Source organism: Aristolochia californica, unplaced genomic scaffold (genome assembly GCF_029961685.1).
Source record: "Aristolochia californica isolate CCGP_79_NKW_82.1479 unplaced genomic scaffold, dmAriCali1.0.hap1 SCAF_5, whole genome shotgun sequence".
Taxonomy (NCBI): domain Eukaryota; kingdom Viridiplantae; phylum Streptophyta; class Magnoliopsida; order Piperales; family Aristolochiaceae; genus Aristolochia; species Aristolochia californica.
Window position 1 is genome coordinate 42,158,090 of NW_027182214.1, and position 19,549 is coordinate 42,177,638.

The window sequence follows — 19,549 nt, forward strand, 5'->3', positions numbered from 1 at the left end:
ATAAATAACATAAACGAATATAATAAATTCAGTTATTAATTTATTAACAACATATTATATACTTTAACATAAAAAGGAATAATTAAACAGGAAAAATTGATCAAATGCTAACTTTAACACACTATATATTGTTACGTATTATTAATTAATAATATTTTTCTGTTAAATTTAAAACTATCGATTATATTAATTATAAAAATGGGTTAATTAAACCAAATTAATTGATCAAATGCTTATTTAACAATATTTTATTTACCACCATTAAATCGCTAATATATTACAGTAATTAAAATATATCTATAATGAATAAATAAAAAATATTTTATATTTCCACAAAAATAAAAATAATTAATTGATCAAATGCATACTTAACTATATTTTATTTACCAAACTTACATATCTAGTTTAATATAGTAATAAATTTTAATGAAAATAATAATTAAATAAATATACAACTTTATTAATAACCTAAGAAAGATTATTCAAATAAAGAGTTCGTGACTTTAATATTAAAATTATCAAGTTACAAGTTTAGTACATATGAACGACACATGTTCAAAAACAATAAGATACAACCATCATTTATCATTCCACTTACAAGTCGCTATAGCATTTTGAAATTGTGCGACTCTTGTGGATTCTAATGCACGCTACCTTTGAATGCTTATTGATTGACTATCCTCATCCACAAGACCATCGCTCATCATTGTCTGTATCACCCGTTGCACCTAATTGGACCCCATCATCTCCTCCACTAAGCTCGTCACCCGAATTATCATCTTCCAATTCAAATATAATAATTACATGTGACAATTGATAAAATAGTTTTATTTAAGTGGAAATTAATAAGGACTCTTAGGCTTCTAAAGTACTTATTTCAATATTTAAATACATATTCAAAATTAAGATGTCATGTTTTTTAATTATGATTTTGAAGATACATTTTTATTACCTAATATCTACAATATTGGACATTTATCTTTCGGAAAAATAATAAATGTTATGTCTCGAATCCTAAAAATTATTTTAGAGTTTAAAAATACAATTTATTTGTATAATTTTTATCACATTATTTACAAAATAATAAATTATTAAAAATATATATTAGTTAATTAAAAATCTTACAAAACCTTTTATTATCAATTAAAAATATTTATTAGCTGAAAAAATATAAAATTTTTACTTGAGTTTAAAAAATAAATGTATCGGTACACTGTTTATTACCTTATATTTAAAATAATAAGTTATAAAAAATCTTACTCTTACCATTTTAACACCTTTTTATTATCGATTTAAAAATTATTTTAATAAAAAAAAATTTACTCTTACTAATTTAACATATTTTATTATCGATTTAAAATATTTTTTAATTTTTTAATTGAGAGGGGGGCGTCGAGGACGAGGTTTGAGGCCGAGCGGCAGGCATTGCGAGAGGGGAGAGGAGAGGAGAGGAGAGGAAGCCGAGGCTGAGCGCCTGCAGCGAGCGGAGAGAGGGCGAGGCCAAAGGAGGCCGAGGCCTAGTGGCGGTGAGAGGGCAAGAGGAGAGGGGGAAAGAGGAGAGGAGCGGAGGCCGAGCGGCGGCGGCGAGAGGGCGAGAGGAGAGGACAAAGAAGAGAGGGGACACATAAGGCATTTAAAATAACCTATTTTGAAAAACAATGCAGTGGAATATGGTGAGGATTATTTAATTTTTATTTAGTGACCTGTCAGTTTACGTGTCAGACGACGTGTTGATCTATGTTTATGCACTAATGACGTTGCAACATATAAGCAGTCAAAGCTTATGTGTCGTTTTTGACTGCACACATAGGTATTTGACCGGTCAAAGTTGGGTAGTTTTAGAAATATTTTGATGAAGTCGGTATTTTTAAAAATATTTTATTTTAAATAGGTATTTAAGTGAAATTCCCATAAATCAATAAAAGTGTTATATTTACAGTATCCATTTCGTTTACGTGAATTTGGTTTTATTCTCTGTTATTTTCTTAAATGTTTTCCTGCGTAAAAATTATACGTCTAGGATTCGCCTTTGTTACGGGGGCCCCTACGCCAGATGCAGGAGGAGGGGGACCCTGTATGAATGGAGGAGCATCTCCATTAAAGCTATTGGTGGTCCGACCCAATAGCTTGACAGACACACGTTGCTGACAGAAGCAACCGACCTCAGAATCAGACCGTTTTAATTTTCAAATCGAAGCACTCAGATGACGCTGGTGATTTTTTTTGGGTTTTGATCCAAACCAAGGGCAAGTAGATTAACAGGAGTCTCAGTCGATAATTTTAAGTCTTAGTTATCTCCTCTTAAGTGAATCTACCACAGGCTGGGAAGTAGGAAATTCCATTACGTGAATCCCCGAATGCATCTACATAGGCTACGCTTACATGGGTCTTACAAGATTAAGTTAATTCCTCATCTCCTAATTATCGGTACACAGACAACGGTAACTGTAGTGTCGGAGAAGATGAAGACGGTTGTGTCGGTGGCGGTGGCGGCGGCGAAGGCGAAGGCCAGAACTGTGCATTTTTTACCCTTGATATGCTTGTGAGTACTCCTAACGGTGTGACGTCCCCGATCACTGTCACCTTCTTCGCTTGAAAATCAATGTCGAAAGATTTCACTCCTGTAAACAGTTGAAAAATCATAGTTACTAAAATGGAGAAATCATTCGAATAAAAATCTCATTTGAACTTTCCCAGGTTTGTCGTCTTTGACTACAGTTTATTCTTTTAAATGAAGCTGAGTGAGTGCCTTGTGTGAATCAGTTCATACGGTTTTTTCACGTGGGTTCGTCTAAATTAACTAATTAAGCCTGTAATCCCTTGATTCGCCCTGAGGGTCATTTAGATTCAATTCACAAGTCTCTGAAAAATTAATTCATTGGCCACTTATGCCTAATGGTAAGAAATGGAGTGGCGGCTCTGAGCTTCAATGGCTCTTCTGAAAATTAACCTTAAGCTATGTGGAAGACAACCAATTATGGAGATGTATAAATTTGCAGTGATTTTCGTTAAGCTTTGATAATTCTCACCTTGCATTCTGGAAATGTGCTTCTTGACCTTCATTTCACAGCCTTTGCAGTGTAAAGACACCCTCAAGACCACAACCTGTAAATATAGTCACCTCATCAGCAGATTCCAGAAACTGAAAGACGCAGAAGTAGAAGGGAGGTTGGAGGGGTAGGGAGAGAGAACCTGTTCATGTCGCGTTGGGGAAGAAGGCTTGAAAACCTCAGATGCTTCAGCCTTGTTCTTGATGGGTCGAGAGAGTACTACTTCTTGCTGGACTGGAACCAAAGCCGAAAGAGGGCCGAAATCCGGGAACACGTCAAAGTAAGAATCCTCCCTGAGGAGATATCTGGAGGAGCCTGGAGGGCTCGTTAGGCTCTTCTGCTTAGCAGAGCTCTTTCTCGATTTGGCTCGGTGGGGTTTTGGCTTAGAGTTTGGCTGTGAAGAAGAAGAGGAAGAAGAAGCACCAGCACCAGATGCAAGAAGGCTAGGCGGCCTCGATGACCTCCTACTGTCGATGATAAGCGGCGTGTGGCGATCGAGAACGCGGCTGCTATTCATCACCATCGACTTCTGATCCATGCTCACGCAAATGGCCGTCGACGCCGGAGATGCACAGAAGAGATCGATTCCTTTCATTCTTTTCATCTTTTCTGCCGCGAAAGAGAGAAAGAGAAGAAAAGAGGGTATTACAGACTAATGTAACTGCATTTTCTGTGAAGAGAGAGAGGGACAGCAAGCTAAGGAACTTCCTTGTGAAGTTGGCACTTGTGCTTTATAATGAGAGTTACAGAGAGAGAGAAAAGAAAAAGAAGAGCCCCCCCATGAATCAGATAAAATGACAACCCAATAAACCCTTTTATGTGGTCATAAACCTCTCTTCCCTTTGCTTTCTTCCATCACTCTTTTAACTTAATTAGTATCTACCCATGTACAAATCATTCAAATCATTCCATGTGAGGTCCCATACCAAGACTGACAGGCATCCGAAACTATAAATCACAGGGTTACACAGTGCATGGAGTTGTAAAAAGTTGCCAGACATTAAATGTGTTGGCCTCTGTTACACAGTGGTCCTTTCTGGTCTCCACCCACATGAAAATTTGTGAGGAACCTGGGTTTAATTTCCTTGTCCATGCCTTAACCAAAAGCTTCAGAAACCATTTCTTCTTTCAAATGAGGATGGGAGCAGATGGAGCATTTCTGGTCTGTTAAGATTAATGGAGGGAGTTAAACAAATGGGGATGCATATCTCTGTGAAATGCCAAGTTCAAAAGTATATTAAACTGTGGACTGGGTCTTCTGAATCGGAGAAATTAGTTTTTTAAACGCGAGTTTGGAATAGAAGAAAGCTTGTGTCACTGGTGACCAATTAATGGGGGAAAGCAAGTCACGCGAGACGATTTCTACCTTGTATTGGATTAATCAAACAAAGATGATAAGGTTTGGACTGGAACGATAAGGTCAATCCATGGTTTGGGCATCAGTTTCATAAATGGTGCCAAGAGCTACGTCAGTAACCTAACCCAGGTTTTCTTCTAAGACAATTGCAGGTTTCTGGCGCTAATCACTCGAAAAAAATAGCAAATCCAATCACACGCATAAGATTAAGGTCTTCTGTTTTGTTTTCGAACGTCAGATGTGCTGGTCTTAATCAGACAAATAGCAAATCCAAACTCGCTGAAAATCGGTTCTCAGAAGCAATTCAACCCAGTCTAGCGTACTCTTTCTTGTTTGATGCTGCTGTCGGTTTTGATCGCTTTTGATCTTATAGTACTAGGCTGGCTTCTGTGCTTATTAGAAATAAAATCTGGACTTGCATTATTTTATCTTGATGATCTACTTTTACACACAAATGATACTGATGTGAAGATATTATCGGTTATAACCATGAATTCTCAGTTTTTATTAGTAATCAAAGGCCATTACTGAATGGGGTTGAAGCTACAGTGTTGATCGATATTACAGTATGTTCTGGGCGGATCTGATCATCTTGTGCACACGAACAAACTAGTGAGAGAAAAAGGTTAGGTGATGGCTTGAGAAAAAATCCAAATCTTAATCGAAATTGGTGCTGCTTCACAGCCTTTCTTGCTGTTTCTGGAACGAGGACAAGTACAAAACGGAACTCCAGCATAAAGTTGCTTAACCATACTTTGTTGTTTCTTTTTCTTTTGGCAGGTCAATGGCTTGCATATACCAAGTGAGAACCAGGAGATATTTGATAGAGATAGAGATAAGTGCAGATTCCTGATCATGAACAAACGCTCACTGGTTTTCTACATGAAGGCGACAGGAACCCACTTTCTCTCAGTTCCATTGTCTGTTCCTGCTCCACCACAGCTTGGATAGAATCCGATGCCTTTCATCACTTTCTTCAGCTTTTCATCCTTTACCCAATTTGCTCTGACATCTTCCACAGTCTTCACCCGATTCCCACTCTCTCTCTCTCTCTCTCTCCCCGAGACCTTTCTTTCCTTCACTTATACTGTATCTAGTTGCCGACTTACCCCATTAACCGTTCTGCAGCGTCGTCACTGATTATTATTCTAATCAGACTTCTCTTGGTTCGTGGGTCCCCAACAACCCATTTTTCTCCTTCACGCTAAAGAATTGCCAGTACTTTAGTTAGTGAAAGAAGGATTTAGACATTTAAGTATCTTCCCGTTCTTTCTTCCTGGGTTCCTTTATCTTCTTCTTTCCTGCTCTGCACTAATGATGGCTTGATTCTTCAGAATCTTTAATTCAAGGGTAGGTGTTCCGCTTCCGCTGCTGCTGCTGCGTTCAGACAGCGGACGAAATTGTTTTAGTAAAAAGGCCAGACAATCAAAATGACGGAACTCTATTCTAACATTTCAGTTGCAGAAAGTTGTAAAAGATGAAAGCAGAGGTCCCATGGTAGGTGGATCGTTACTGCTCTTTTGACAAGATTGGTATTATTTGCCCGTGATTGTGAATGTGACGGGGAAGAAGAGGAAGAGAAGGGAAGGTTTAATAATCCAAAAATGCGGGTATATCGAGTAGACAAGATTGAGAGGCATTATCCGGGGGTTGTCCAGCAGATTTGCAGAAAGAACAAGAATTCCTGGTTATTGGGGCCTAATCTAATCTCTATTTAAAGAAGATGGTCGGGTGACTTTTAAATTTTAATCAAGAAATACAAGCAAGTTAGATTTGCTGACCAGATGCTGTCCGTGAATGGCAACATTTCAAGATACACAAACCATTGATCTTCTTCTATTAATAATTTACCTTTCTATTTCCACCAGCTTGATCATTTTCTTCCACCAAAGTAACTTCCCCTGTTTACCTCATGGTTAGAAGAAGAAATGAGAGTCATGGGAACATATTAGACCTGTTCTTGGTCCAAACAGAAGACATCAGGTGAGGAGCTTTTCATAACTGGTGCTGATACGACTGCTGTTAGTGCCTTATCCAGGAAATCCTATGAAACGATGATGAATTCCCATACATTCAACATTTCGAGACCCCTTTTCCTTTTCTAGAATAATAAGATCGAAATTTCATGGACTGAAATTTATGAAGACGATGAAGAAAACCACAAAAAGCACGAATAAGATTCCTAAGGGGATAGGTATATGCTCGTCTTTTCCATACTAATAACAGTTTCATTAGGTCAAACCAGTTTATTCCTCATTCAAGAGACGTTTCTGAAAATCTGTAACCATGCGAGGCAGACCTTCCTTAAGGGAAACTTTTGGTTCCCAGTACAGAAGCTCCTGAGCTTTAGTTATATCGGGTTTTCTTTTATGCGGGTCATCAGCGGTGTTTGGCTTGAACTCAATGGTCGCACCGGAGTCGATCACTTCTTTGACAACCTGGCGAATAAGTAGAGTATAGCTATTGAAACTCCACAAATTTCAAAAATAAAGAAGGAAAAAGTCAGTAGGCTGAAAGAATTGACCTCGGCAAGTTCCAACATGGTGAATTCTCCAGGGTTTCCCAAGTTGAAGGGTCCTACATGCTCACCTTCCATCAGCGCCACCAGTCCATCAACCTGTAAGTTTTATATGTACTCAAATATAATCTCAGCAAGTCAGCTACCGGAATATATGAAATTTGTCAGAAAAATTAAAGGTTTTTGTATGCACATTATTGACTCCAATGAGAACACATGTTAGAAGGCCAAAAACAACAAAATGAATAGATCAATTTTAACCAGCCAAATCACATTTTTCAAGTATGTTTATGTTGGGATATTTCACTATATTGGGAAATTTTATACAATCACCAATTTGGAAAAGTCAAGAAATAGCTTACAAAAGAAGCACCAGTTAAAGAGTTCAGTAAATCCCAAAATCCCTCTTTCTCTTTTATCTTCTTCCTCATCTTCTTCTTCACTCAACCACTCACACAGGGAGTCATTGCAGAGGCACTAAAAAACCCTTCGGCGGTGTTGTTCTCTTCGGGCAGCTCTTTTGTCCAAGCAACAGTAATTGGCTTCCCACTTAAGTGGTGGGGATGGGATCCAAGACATCCCACCTCCCAACATAACTTTCTCCGCCTTGGCTTGTATCCCATCCTCCACAAGACTCCTCTCTCCATTTTTCACCACCTCTCCCAGAGGCCTTCTCCTACCAACATGACTGGATATTAAATTCATGAACTTAGTAGCTGGCAGTAGTTTAGTCATCATTGTCTGCTGCATTATCACCTGTAAAGACTTCCTGTAACATGATTTGCCCCTTACACAAGCTCTTTAAGCTTATGATATCTCACGTCAATGAGCTTCTTTCTAGCATGATGCAGCAAATTTTTAGCCAAACTAATTGCACTCTGCTTATCATAATAAATGGAATCATATTTCTGACCAATCCCAAGCTCTCCAACCCTCCCTTTAACCCACTCTCCCTCCTTAGCTACTTCAATGGCAGCCATATATTCAACCACGGTAGAAGATAATGCAATTGGGTGCAACATAGACTTCCATCTAATAAAACCACCAGCCAAGACAAACAAGTAACTTGTCGTGAACCATCCCTTGCATAATCAGAAACTACATAACCATGCACAACACAACCCATGCTCCTATCCTACAAAATACATGTATCAATAGATCCTTTTCAGTAATGCAAGATCCATTTGATGACATTCCAGTGTGCTCTACCTGGATCAGCTAGATTTCTATGTACCATACTCACTACCAGTGACAAATCAGGTCTAGTAAAAACCATGACATACATTACTCATAACATTAGAATACGATACCTTAATAGGCACTACCAAATTTGACAATTGAAAAATATTTTCATAATGGAGTACTTAGTTTAGCTTCCGTCATATTGAAGTTAACTATAACTTTACACAAGTATCCTTTCTGGGACAACCACTACTTATTGTCTTTCCAATCTCTATGGATCTCCATACCTAGGATTTTCCTCGCTTCACCTAGATATTTCATGTCAAACTCTATGCTTAGCTCTTGCTTTAACTTCTTAATCTCATTCAAATCTTTAATAGAATTAAGCATGTCATCAACACATAATGTCAACCTACCAATAGAACCATCACGAAGAAACTAAAAGTAGACACACACATCATACCTGCTCTGTGAAAGTCATGACTCACCATGAAAATGTCAAACCACACACACCATTGCCTTGGGGATTGCTTATGGCTGTAAATAGACCTTTTTCAACTTGCACATGACAAGCCTCTCTTTACTCTTTAACCACAAAACCCTTTGGCTGTCATATAAATCTCCTCATCAAACTCACCAGGGAGAAAAAACATTTTAACATCTAATTGTTCAAGTTCCATGTCATATATAGTTACCATTGCAAGTAAGACCCAAATGGAAGTGTGTTTCACCACCAAAGAAAATTTTTCATTGAAATCTACACCTTCCCTCTATGCATATTTATACAAGTCCTGTCTTGTATTTCATTGGTTCTCCCTTTAATAATGTCACTTTCTTTCTGTAAATTCACTTACAACAAACAACCTTTTTCCCATTGGGAAGATCCACCAACTCCCAAGTTTGATACTTGTGAAGAGATTCTATTTCTTCCCTCATAGCATTCAACCACTCATTGCTATCTTCAACTATTATTGCTTCATCGAATGTAGTTGGATCACCCATACCCACTGTCAAGGCAAAAGAAACAATATCCTCAAACCCAAGCTGAACTGGTGCTCCTACATTTCCTTGTCCCTTCTTCTTAGCAATACAATAGGGCTCATGTAACTATGCATCCTAAACTCCACCAGAAGAAATATCAATATCTGACTCAGTAGCATCTCTTCTATCTTCATCATCAAAATCCTATCACCTTGGGGTTGCATACTAATTTTCTTTTTCTTTTCTTTTTCTCTTTCCAAGTCCAGTTGGACAGTAACTTTATCCTTCTTTTCTTCTTGGACTTCAATTTGTAAAATTTTTAGAAGAGAACCTTCATCAAACACTACGTCTCTGCTGATTTCAAATTTTCTTTGAATTAGAGTTCCACAACCGATAACCCTTCTCCCATATTCTAGAATAATACAATAATTTGATTTCGGGTCATGTTTTGACATTTGACCATCTTGCACATAAACTGTTAGGAATTAGACACCCTAATTCAATACTATCGAGAGAAATAATAATCACAGAAGAAGAAGTAATTGAGCACAAACACACAATATTTATACAGGTTTGCCTCAAGGTGAGACTATGTCCTATTCTTCAGCCGCTGCAATAATTCACTATGATGAAGAAGAAATTTACAAGAGAAATCGCACACACTCAAACTCTCTGTGTTTTTTCTCTAACCTCTCTATCACACAACTCAATATCATCAATCACCCTAATAACAGTGAAGGTTGATCCGCGTGCTGACTTTGTGTAAGGCATTAGTTAGACTCCACAACTTAACATAAACATAATCAACACATCCTAATATTCTCAAATTTGAGTAATCAACAAGCATATTTGACCATACTTCTTCTGGTGGCTTAAGAGTTTAATTGTTGTATAAGGTAACTATACTTCTTCTGGTGCCTTAAGTTCAATTGTGTGGAAGGCGACCTGTTAATGACATAGAAAGTTGTATTTACTACCTCCGAAACCCTGCAAGTAATCTCAAACACCTTGCCCGCTCAACTATTCATTCTTTCAACTATTCCACTATACTGAGGCATCCCTCGAGTAGAGAAATAATGCACAATATTCTTTCTTATAAAAATCTATAAAGCCACTCCAAGTGAATTCACCACCATTCCCAGTTCTCTAACACTTCACTTGTCTACCAGTTTGTTTTTCTACTTCTACTTTCCACTCCCTTATACTTCATAAAAGTTTCGGATTTTGGCTGCATGAAGAACAATCATACTTTCTTGAAAAATCATTGATAAATGACACGAAATATCAACCCCTCCTCTCTTTCTCTCTCTCTCTCTCTCTCCATGGATACCACTTGAGCTAGCCTCAAAATCTGCATGAACATACTAGAAACCTTAAAATTCACTCTATGTTTTTTTGTAACAACACAATCCTTAAAAAAATTCATCCTACAAGATTAATACCCTCTGAGTAAATTCTGGTTATGCAACTTTTGCCCCTCTCACTCATGTGAGCCAATCTCATATGCCAAAAGACCATAATATCATCACCATCATCACAAGATGCTACATTAGCTCCACCTATAATTGTCATCTTTATAAAGTGCTAAAGATTTCTCACTGTCTTTTCTCCTTTCTGACCACTATACTTCTTTTCTTTACTTTTCATGACTCTTCTCACTTTCTTTTCTCCCTTCTAACCATTATACTTCCTTTCTTTACTTTCATTATTCCATTGATTGCTATGCATCAACAACCATTAGAATCCAAAGCACCAAGGAAAATAAAGTTTTTCTTCAACTCTAACACATACCTTACATCCGCCAAACTCTTGACAATGACATCAAATATTCTAACCTTGATGGTTCCCATTTTCATAGTTATACACATTGCAATATTCCCCATAAGCATTGTATCACCATTATATGCTATAAAAGTGATAAACCAATTCCTATGAGGACACATATGATAAGAACAACACGAATCAAGAATCTAAGTATCATTGAGAGAATCTATACCTATGGAGATGGAAAGAATAGTCCCTTACTTCCAAATCCGAGACCAAACTAGCTTTGACCACATTTTCCCCCTTCTTTTGGTATTTAAACCGCTTCACACATTGCTTTTTCATGTGCCTTTCTCATTTGAAAAAATAACACTATGTTTTCCTTTACCCTTGGATTTGGACCTAGACTTTTCCTTATATTGTCCCTGCTCATTAGATCTTCCTCTCTCCTTACTAAATTTTTTCTCATATAATCCCTCTCCTTCAGTACTTGAGCTAGGTAACTTATTTGATAAGAGTGTACAAGTGATTTCTTCCATATCAATGTCTCTTTTCCCATACAATATGGTTATCACTAGATGCTTGTAAGACAACGGAAGAGAATTTAGAAGATACACTTTGTCATCATCTTTTAACTTTACATCCTCACTAGGAAGTTACATGACAATCTTATAAGCTTGCTCAAGTGGTCTAGAAGATTCTTCCCCTTTGTCATACAAAGGCGTACAACTGATTCTTCAAATACAGAAGACTCTTTATCATGTAAATTTTCACCAACTTTAACCACAAACCAGGTGCCAAAGTTTCATTTGTGACAATGTACGCTACATTGTTTGTCAAACATAACCTAATAATGCTTACCGCCTTCATCTCCAATTCCTCCCACTCATCATCTTCCATTGAGAAAGGTTTCATTCCTTCCAATTCTTTGAACAATCCCTTCTGCTTTAAAATGTCCTTCACCCTACTTTCCCACATTTCAAAATCCCATTTCTATTAAATTTCTCAATATCATACTTCAATGAGGACATTTCAATGAATGGTCACAATCCGGATCCCACACAAAAAAAAATTTACAAATGCCTTCTGTGAAACTGCTTTGACACCAATTGTCTGGGTATTTCACCCACCCAATATCACACACAACTACAATTGTGATAATTGTAATGCATTATATGAGAAATTGACAAGAAAATATGTAAAGTAAGACAAAATACAAAACCACACGAAAGACAAAAAATTAATGTGTTCGGTGAATATTGCCAATATCCACGGGGAGAGCAGAGAGCAACTTAACTATATTACAGAAATTTATACATGCACCAATGAGGAAGAGTCAAGAATTAGCTTAGAAAAGAAGCTACGTATGAAATAATTCAGTAAATCCCAAAATTCACTCTTTCTTCTTTCTTCTCTTCCTCATCTAGTTCCTCCCTTTCTATTTTTCCTTTTCTCCTTACTCAAACCTTCATTTTTGGGTTTCCCTTGTGCCACTGCCTCTGCACCAGCACTCTCTGTGTGAGAGGTTGACTGGCAGCACTAAAAAACCCCTCGGTGGCATTGCTCTCTTCAGGCAGCTCTTTAATTTGGGCGAGAGAAATTGGCTTCCCGCTATATGGTGGGACCCAGGATGCAAGACATCCTGCCTCCCAACATAACAATTTATTGTATTTTTAGTATAATTACCACTCAGGTTCCAGATAAAGGCTCCTCCCAAAAAGAATCCCTCTTGGCCAGTGGGCATAGTTCACATCTTCTAATCATGAACCAGCGGGAAGGTAAATACATCCTCATCTTGGGATGTCTGAAGTCCACAGGTATAGAAACTAGCAAAGTGCCTAAATCAGACCAGAGCATTTCAGCAATTCAGCTAAATTACTATCTACCGTAGGTTAATTAAAATGAAGCATGGCAGCAGAACACCCATTTTGCCTCATCTTGCACATTATGCCCCACTTGCACAAGTCAAAGCACATTGTCAAACATCTTACTTTTCATATCTCATATTATATACTATTCTTTCTTGTTCCATATTTCATTGTAAGACTGTGTTTTCTTATCCTAATACAGAAATATGAGACTCTTGGTGTGAAGTATAAAAAAGAACATGAAAATCACACACCACTACCCAAAGAATGGTCCTAAAAATTTGGCTACACTGATCATGACCAGTAAATTCTACTAAGCTTTACAAACAGAGATCTGATATCTAAACCTAATCTTCCTTTCACTACATGGAGCAATATGAATAAAATACAAGAATGTGATGATAATAATGAATTCAGAATCTGATCCGTTTTCTCTCTATACTGGAAGAAGATGTATATTAAACTCCTCAAAAAAGGCAGGCAAGTGAATTACCAAGTCAGAGACATACTGAAAGCTGCGTGTTTGCTTCCCATCTCCGTAGACTGTCAAAGGCTGTTTCCGTAGGACCTGTACATCTTAAGTACCACAGTATCACTATCAAATAGCCTACACTTTAAACCTATACAGTTCACTTCCTAAAACAACAATCAAGCAGACACAGAAGTGAAGATGAACTAACCTGAGCAACAAAATTGCTGACAACACGACCATCATCAATACTCATTCGAGGTCCATATGTGTTGAAGATCCGAGCAATACGCACCTGAACATACATATTTTCAAACCCAGTGGAACTTTTATTTGATTCAATTACATGGAGCACAATGCAAACATTTATGTACATTATTTGCAATAAACATTTGGACGCTTTCAGAGCAATGCCAGATGCAGGTACCTCTCCTCCTTTCACAACACAGTCATAAACAAGAATCTAGTCTCCTTTATATATTTATTTGCATTTTTCAATTTGGAATGTTATGAAGGAATTGACAATAAGACAGTACAAAAATGATATTTATAAAAAATGAAACACTTAGAAGTCCAAAAAAAGAATAAAGAAGCTAAAATGTACAGAGAATTTCATTTGCATCCCTGCAGATTCTGATTCTAGAAACTGCCATATGGATGGGAGACACAACGAAAACCATTCCATTCTGACTTTTTTTGTGAACATCCACATATTGAGAGCTTGCATAGACCAATAAATAACAGCTAACACTCAACATCCCTTGATCAACATGAGGTCCAGAACATCCCTTTCATGTCTTTTTATTCTTACTCATTATGATCTTGCCAGGAATGATCATATCCTAGAAGCATGACTGGAAACAAAAAGAAGTCATTTGACATAGCTTAGGCGTGTTTGACAACCACCTAGCAGTACACCACTTGAAGGGTTTTTTAGTCATGTTTGACAACCACCTAGCAGTACACCACTTGAAGGGTTTTGCCAAATTTAGTTCAGAGAACCACAAGAAATAAAGGAGGCCAAAAATCTAGTTGATGAAGAAGGATCCTTGCGGCCAACCTCAACATAGTTGGGGTCACCCCATGTTGATGATTATGACCCTGTTAACTTAAAAAGGAAAGCATCCCAGTTCATCATATGCATTTCTTTGTAAGAAAGGATACATGACTGTATGTATGACAAACCATCAGCAATACCACCTTACTTTTCAAGTATTCAGTGAAATAGTGTGCTCAAATAATCCTACTCTCCTAAATAAACTCCCTTGACTTCCTCTGTTTTACTCAGGTTTACATCGATGAAGTAGCTTGAAGTACACGTAAAGAAAATTTAGTAAGAATACTAGATTGCACAGACTCTATTGCATGGAACCTCCAATTTCCAACTTCAAAGAAATGTGAATAATTTCCTTGACCCATAATGTTTTTCCTTTACATTGGAAGAAAAATATGCATGCTCAAAGTTGGATCTAAAAAGCAACTAATAATACAATAAGTAAATAACTTCCACACTCAAAGTTATCAAGAATTCATCACTAGAAGTTACCTCGACTCCAGCACCACGATGGTAATCCATAGTTAAAGTTTCCGCTGTTCGTTTCCCTTCATCATAGCAGCTCCTTACACCTAAAAGGGCATAAACCCTTTAGAATTTAAAACACGTGCATTTTTGGACCCCAATCAGTTATTCAGATGAAATTCAAAAGTAGGAAAGTGCATAATACATGTGCAATTTTTGAAAGAGAAATAAAAAATAGAAACAGTTTATTTGATAGCTCACCTATAGGATTGACATTGCCCCAGTAAGTCTCCTTTTGCGGGTGTTCAAGAGGGTCACCATACACCTCACTGGTACTTGTCAGCAAAAATCGAGCCCCAATTCTTTTTGCTAAACCCAACATGTTTAGGGTTCCCATTACATTTGTCTTGTAATCATGGTTAAGATTTGGATTTCATTTTCATGAATGGGTGGAAATTATCATGCTCTAGTTAAAACACACATTATGAAAGTATTATCATAAACTCCTCTAGATGATTAAAAGACCCTCTTGTGTCAACAAACAAATTTGATATATCATGACATTCTAAGAACTGGTCCAAGTCAAATAACCGTGGGTTGAAGCACATCTTTTTACACTATTTTGAGAAACCTGAGTATTAGATCATATCATATATGTCAAGTAAGAATGTCCTTCCTAATTCCAGGACATCATTTTGGACACCAAAGCTGCTCCTGAGAGAAGCTGTTTCAGAAACCAAAAACTCATTCTTTTGAGAAACCAAACAAAGTCTTAACTTCTCAAACTCACACTACAAATACTCACGCTTACTAGATTTTTGATATACAATTATTCAATTTAACAAAATGAAACGAAGTTTTATATCAGCGCAACTGGCCTACATGTTGTCCAGACAGAGATAGACAATGGTACAGCTTGACAAACAACTTAATCAGTAGGGAAGAAATGGGAAACCACGACAATAACAAAATGGTGAGAACAACAAGCAGCATGCCTGAAAACAAATAACCAATTCAGCCGACATGTTCATTTAAATTCAGAGCAACATCTTACCTGAAGGGAAGTAACGCCGTGAGATATTCGTGAGCAAAACAACAACAGACCAAGAAAGAGATCAAGCTAAAAGGATATGATTGTCTTCACTGGGTTATACTTGTAATGCACTGGAGAAGCAGGGCATGCCAAGTGATAAATCTGATCAACCTCGAGCAGTATGGGCTCGACCACATCATGTCGGATTAGCTCAAATTTTGGATTCCCAAAGTGATGCATCACATTCTCCTTCCTCCCCGTAAAAAAATTATCAATCACGATCACGTTGTCCCCTCTTGCCAATAGTTTATCCACCAGATGGCTCCCAACAAAGCCAGCCCCACCGGTCACGACGATTCTCAGTGGCTGCTTACGAACACCCTTTGGCACACGAATCGTGGCGCCACCGACGGACGCGTAACTAGAGTATTCATTTGGGTATACTTGTTTGTGATCACCGACGCCCACATTGACGGAGTGAGGGAAGAGGCGGTTGGTTTCTACAGGTCCTAATTTCATCAGAGTAGGCTGGAGCATGAAGAAGGTGGAGGCAATCAGAATGCCGACGAGTACGAACAAAAGTCTTTGTTCCTTGAGCACGTAATTGACCGATCTGTACAGTGATCTAGTTCTCTGGGTTCTGCTAGAAAAAGCAGATGTATGTGACTGGACAGGCATTTCATCATCTCTTCTGTGGTTTAAGCTCGTCTGTTTGTGATACTGCTTCATCTCGCAATCTCGATACACGTGGGAGATCTGAAGAATTCACAGAGACAGATTCAGGTAACTTGCTGATGGACTACAGAGTGTTTGAAATTGAAGAGCAGGTGAGTATCTCTAACATCTCGGCTCTCTTACGACCTCAGAGCATCAGCAGCCCATAAATCGGCTTCACTGGGAACTTGGGAATGCAACGAAGACGCACCAGCTGTGTTATATCTACCCTTTGCCTATCTTATATCTACATCGTTGATTTCATCCTTACAACTTTATAAATTATTAAATATATATACAAAAAATGATTAATTAGGCTTCGTATGACGAAAAGAATCTAGTAACGTTCATTAACAGTTAAAACACATAATTATTTCCAATCTTTCTTCGTTCTTCGTTGCTAGCTATTTATCTTAACCTTCTATTTCGATCGTCTTCCATTGCGAGTCCGGAAATTGATCGTCGTGTTCGGCATTCCTCTCCTTCTCCGATCTCGAGCTCCTGTCTTCAGATCTCTCATCCAGCCAGGCGACGATGTCTGAGAAGACGTGCTCGATATCCTCCGGCGACTCGCCGGAAGTCAACGCGTGCCACATACTGGGATACATTTTCAAGGTCTTGTCCGTGCTCGACGCCGAGTTGTACAGCAGTTTGCTCACTTCTGGATCCGTCACGGTGTCGGCTTCTCCGTGAACGATCAGGAATGGCATTGTCACCTGTGGAGGAAAGAAACAAAGCTGAGTGCGTGAGTCGTGACCGAACTCGGACTCGACGCCCAAACGGAATTTGCTAATTTAACCGGCGTGTATTGAATACTCTTGTCGCGCTATGGCCATTTAAATTGACAGGAATTAAACGAACTGGAGAATCAGAAAGGACGCATGTGACGGTGGTTGAGTAGGACGGGTCCTGTTGATCAGGGCCATTGGCTTCTAAGTTTCCGTCGATGGTCAATTGATGACTCCAAGTAATTTGTCGAAAATCTATTATCTTTGTCGTCCAATTCTCAACCCTGACGTTTTACGAGATGGATTAAATGATGATCAATATAAGAAAATGCAGTTTACCTGGTCCAGCTTTTTTTCTATCTCCAGGCTGACCGTCAGCAGCTGTTGGGCGGTCCTCAACCGTGGCTTTCCCTTGTAGCAGTAAGGATTTGAACGTATCTGTGCATAATTTTATGAATTTGGATGATTCCGTTTATAAGAGAACAATCATAGAATTTAATTGAAAGGTGCTGGCTTAATTCTTGATTACTGTATTTCCTCATTTACCTCTTTTCTCTTCTCTGGATTCTTGAAGGCCATGTCGATGATATCTTGTGTTGGAACTATCTTCCATGTCGGGATGACCTTGGAAAGCTTTCTCAAAACTCTGATGACGAATGGGTGAGGCCTCAGTTTCTCTGCAATCTGTTCAAACGCAGAAATTTTGGAGAGAAAAAGATGAAGAGAGTACTCATTCCCGGTATCCGACGGTATATGGATTCAGAAAGAGTGGAGGAATTAGAAGAGGCAGCAAAACCTTGCACATGGGTGCCACCAGAATCGCTCCATCCCAGTACTTTGGCTTCTTGCAGTGGAGGAGAAGAGCAACTGCTCCTCCCATGGATTCTCCAAGGAGATATCTCATCTTGTTTTTGTATTGGATCTTCTCTGTAACGAAGGAGGAGGAAATCCCAGTTAATAACTGAGCAACAGAGGGGGAAGCGAGAACAGGTGTAGACGACTCACCGGATATGCATGTAAAATGCTCGGAGCAGTCATTAACGAGCTGATCGAAGCTGGGGATATAAGCCTGCAAACCAGACGATTTTCCATGTCCTACGTAATCGATTCCGTAGACTGCATAGCCAGCCTTTGCCAATCTTATACCAGTGCCTGATATAAAAAACCATTCCCAGTGCCGCTTCAGATCATAATTCCATTCATTCTAATGATTCCCACCAACAAATTATCGAAAAAGATGAGTAATTCGATCAAGCATCTATTCACCTCTCATGGTTATACTGCATTCCACGCCATATCCTACAGAAAATAATGGAAACTGATCAGAACAAACAATTAAAAAGCAGAAGAAATACCCAGAAGATGATTATCGAATACCATGGCAAAGAAAAACCACTGCCTTTGGCTCTTGATTAACCGGAAGCCAACGACATGTGAAAAGCTTCAATCCACGAGAATTCAATATAAATTCCTGAACAAAAAAACCAGTTAATCTCTCTACCGCATTTCAAATTACAGCACGAACTAACTCAAAAGTAATTCTAATCTTGCAAAAGTTACCTCTTCATATTTCATGTTCTCCATATCTTCACCCTGCAGAAACGAGCAGATTCATAAAAAAACAACTCCCATGCAATCGCAGAAACCGCAAAAACTATCAGAATCAGAGCCTTACAAATGAGCAGTAACGACGTGAGAATCTATACCAAAGAAGGAACGAACCCAATCCAGATCAACTGATATAGAAGGAAAGTGTAGGAGGAAGGGATGTGATGCTGCAGGGAAATAGCGGAGGATCAGATACCTTTTCGAGAAAGTCTGGGACAGTGAACGATAAGAGACTTGAACCGTAACTGAAAGGGTAGAATCACAATCCAGTCGAGCCGTGAAGGAAGGGCAGATACATTTAGTCTAGCCGCCACTGTTCCAAATGATCGAAATACTATTGAATTTATTTTTCCTCTGCCTAATCACAATAATTTGCCTGTCCGATAGTGATTAAAATTGAGACAATTCGCTTAGACCTTTAGATGATGGCTTATGATGTGCTAAACCTAAAACCACATATTGACTTAATGTGATATGACCCTACGATATTTTGTGTGTCACATAGGACGGGTGACCATTGTCAGAGTGGTTCTATCCACTCTTGTAGGCGATAACTTTCCGCACCTAATAGACCGGTCTGTTGGGTTGTATTGGCTAGCTACTGTCAACCATAATATCCATTTCTAGGGTGGTTTTTCCGAATGCTCATCAGGATAAGCCTCTTATAATAATTTTCAGTGGTTAATCTACATAATTCTAGTAAATATATAATTACTTTGACTGTCGTATTGATAAAGCCCACATGAAAAGCCCACACG

The 19,549-nt window shown here is 38.3% G+C and overlaps 3 protein-coding genes across 6 annotated transcripts; all 3 read right to left on the reverse strand.

The window, feature by feature from the left end:
• Window positions 1–2,234: 2,234 nt before the first annotated feature.
• On the reverse strand, window positions 2,235–3,735 carry LOC137966466 (protein SODIUM POTASSIUM ROOT DEFECTIVE 2-like). Its single transcript, XM_068813087.1, has 3 exons — window positions 3,193–3,735; window positions 3,030–3,105; window positions 2,235–2,621 (listed from the first exon to the last, which is right to left on the reverse strand). The coding sequence occupies exons 1-3, from the start codon at window positions 3,652–3,654 to the stop codon at window positions 2,422–2,424; spliced, it is 738 nt and encodes a 245-aa protein (XP_068669188.1). The 5' UTR covers window positions 3,655–3,735; the 3' UTR covers window positions 2,235–2,421.
• A 2,784-nt stretch (window positions 3,736–6,519) lies between these two features.
• Window positions 6,520–16,954, reverse strand: LOC137965049 (UDP-glucuronic acid decarboxylase 1-like). Of its 4 annotated transcripts, none has more exons than XM_068811446.1 (8): window positions 16,874–16,954; window positions 15,840–16,497; window positions 14,970–15,116; window positions 14,736–14,815; window positions 13,401–13,484; window positions 13,214–13,288; window positions 6,932–7,024; window positions 6,520–6,845 (listed from the first exon to the last, which is right to left on the reverse strand). In XM_068811446.1, exons 2-8 carry the CDS (start codon window positions 16,468–16,470, stop codon window positions 6,654–6,656), a joined length of 1,302 nt encoding a protein of 433 aa, XP_068667547.1. In that variant the 5' UTR covers window positions 16,471–16,497; window positions 16,874–16,954; the 3' UTR covers window positions 6,520–6,653. The 4 variants fall into 4 exon arrangements, 3 of the variants coding, with proteins under 3 accessions (XP_068667547.1, XP_068667548.1, XP_068667546.1); XM_068811447.1 differs by lacking the exon at window positions 16,874–16,954 and adding an exon at window positions 16,584–16,675; XM_068811445.1 differs by lacking the exon at window positions 16,874–16,954 and having other exon boundaries at window positions 15,840–16,688.
• LOC137965364 (caffeoylshikimate esterase-like) lies at window positions 16,869–18,767 on the reverse strand. The gene is made up of 7 exons (XM_068811667.1): window positions 18,744–18,767; window positions 18,601–18,654; window positions 18,450–18,501; window positions 17,980–18,335; window positions 17,730–17,867; window positions 17,523–17,621; window positions 16,869–17,171 (listed from the first exon to the last, which is right to left on the reverse strand). Exons 1-7 carry the CDS (start codon window positions 18,765–18,767, stop codon window positions 16,869–16,871), a joined length of 1,026 nt encoding a protein of 341 aa, XP_068667768.1.
• Window positions 18,768–19,549: the final 782 nt, after the last annotated feature.

Coding starts and splice junctions, on each gene's coding strand:
- LOC137966466 (XM_068813087.1), bottom strand. CDS start 3,654: ATGAAAAGAATGAAAGGAATCGATCTCTTCTGTGCATCTCCGGCGTCG. Junction 3,106..3,192: donor CCCCAACGCGACATGAACAG/GTTCTCTCTCCC, acceptor CTATATTTACAG/GTTGTGGTCTTGAGGGTGTC. Junction 2,622..3,029: donor GCACATTTCCAGAATGCAAG/GTGAGAATTATC, acceptor AACTGTTTACAG/GAGTGAAATCTTTCGACATT.
- LOC137965049 (XM_068811446.1), bottom strand. CDS start 16,470: ATGAAGCAGTATCACAAACAGACGAGCTTAAACCACAGAAGAGATGAT. Junction 14,816..14,969: donor GGGCAATGTCAATCCTATAG/GTGAGCTATCAA, acceptor ATGCCCTTTTAG/GTGTAAGGAGCTGCTATGAT. Junction 6,846..6,931: donor CCATGTTGGAACTTGCCGAG/GTCAATTCTTTC, acceptor CTTATTCGCCAG/GTTGTCAAAGAAGTGATCGA.
- LOC137965364 (XM_068811667.1), bottom strand. CDS start 18,767: ATGGAGAACATGAAATATGAAGAG. Junction 17,622..17,729: donor ATCCAGAGAAGAGAAAAGAG/GTAAATGAGGAA, acceptor AATTATGCACAG/ATACGTTCAAATCCTTACTG. Junction 17,172..17,522: donor TAGAAAAAAAGCTGGACCAG/GTAAACTGCATT, acceptor TTTCCTCCACAG/GTGACAATGCCATTCCTGAT.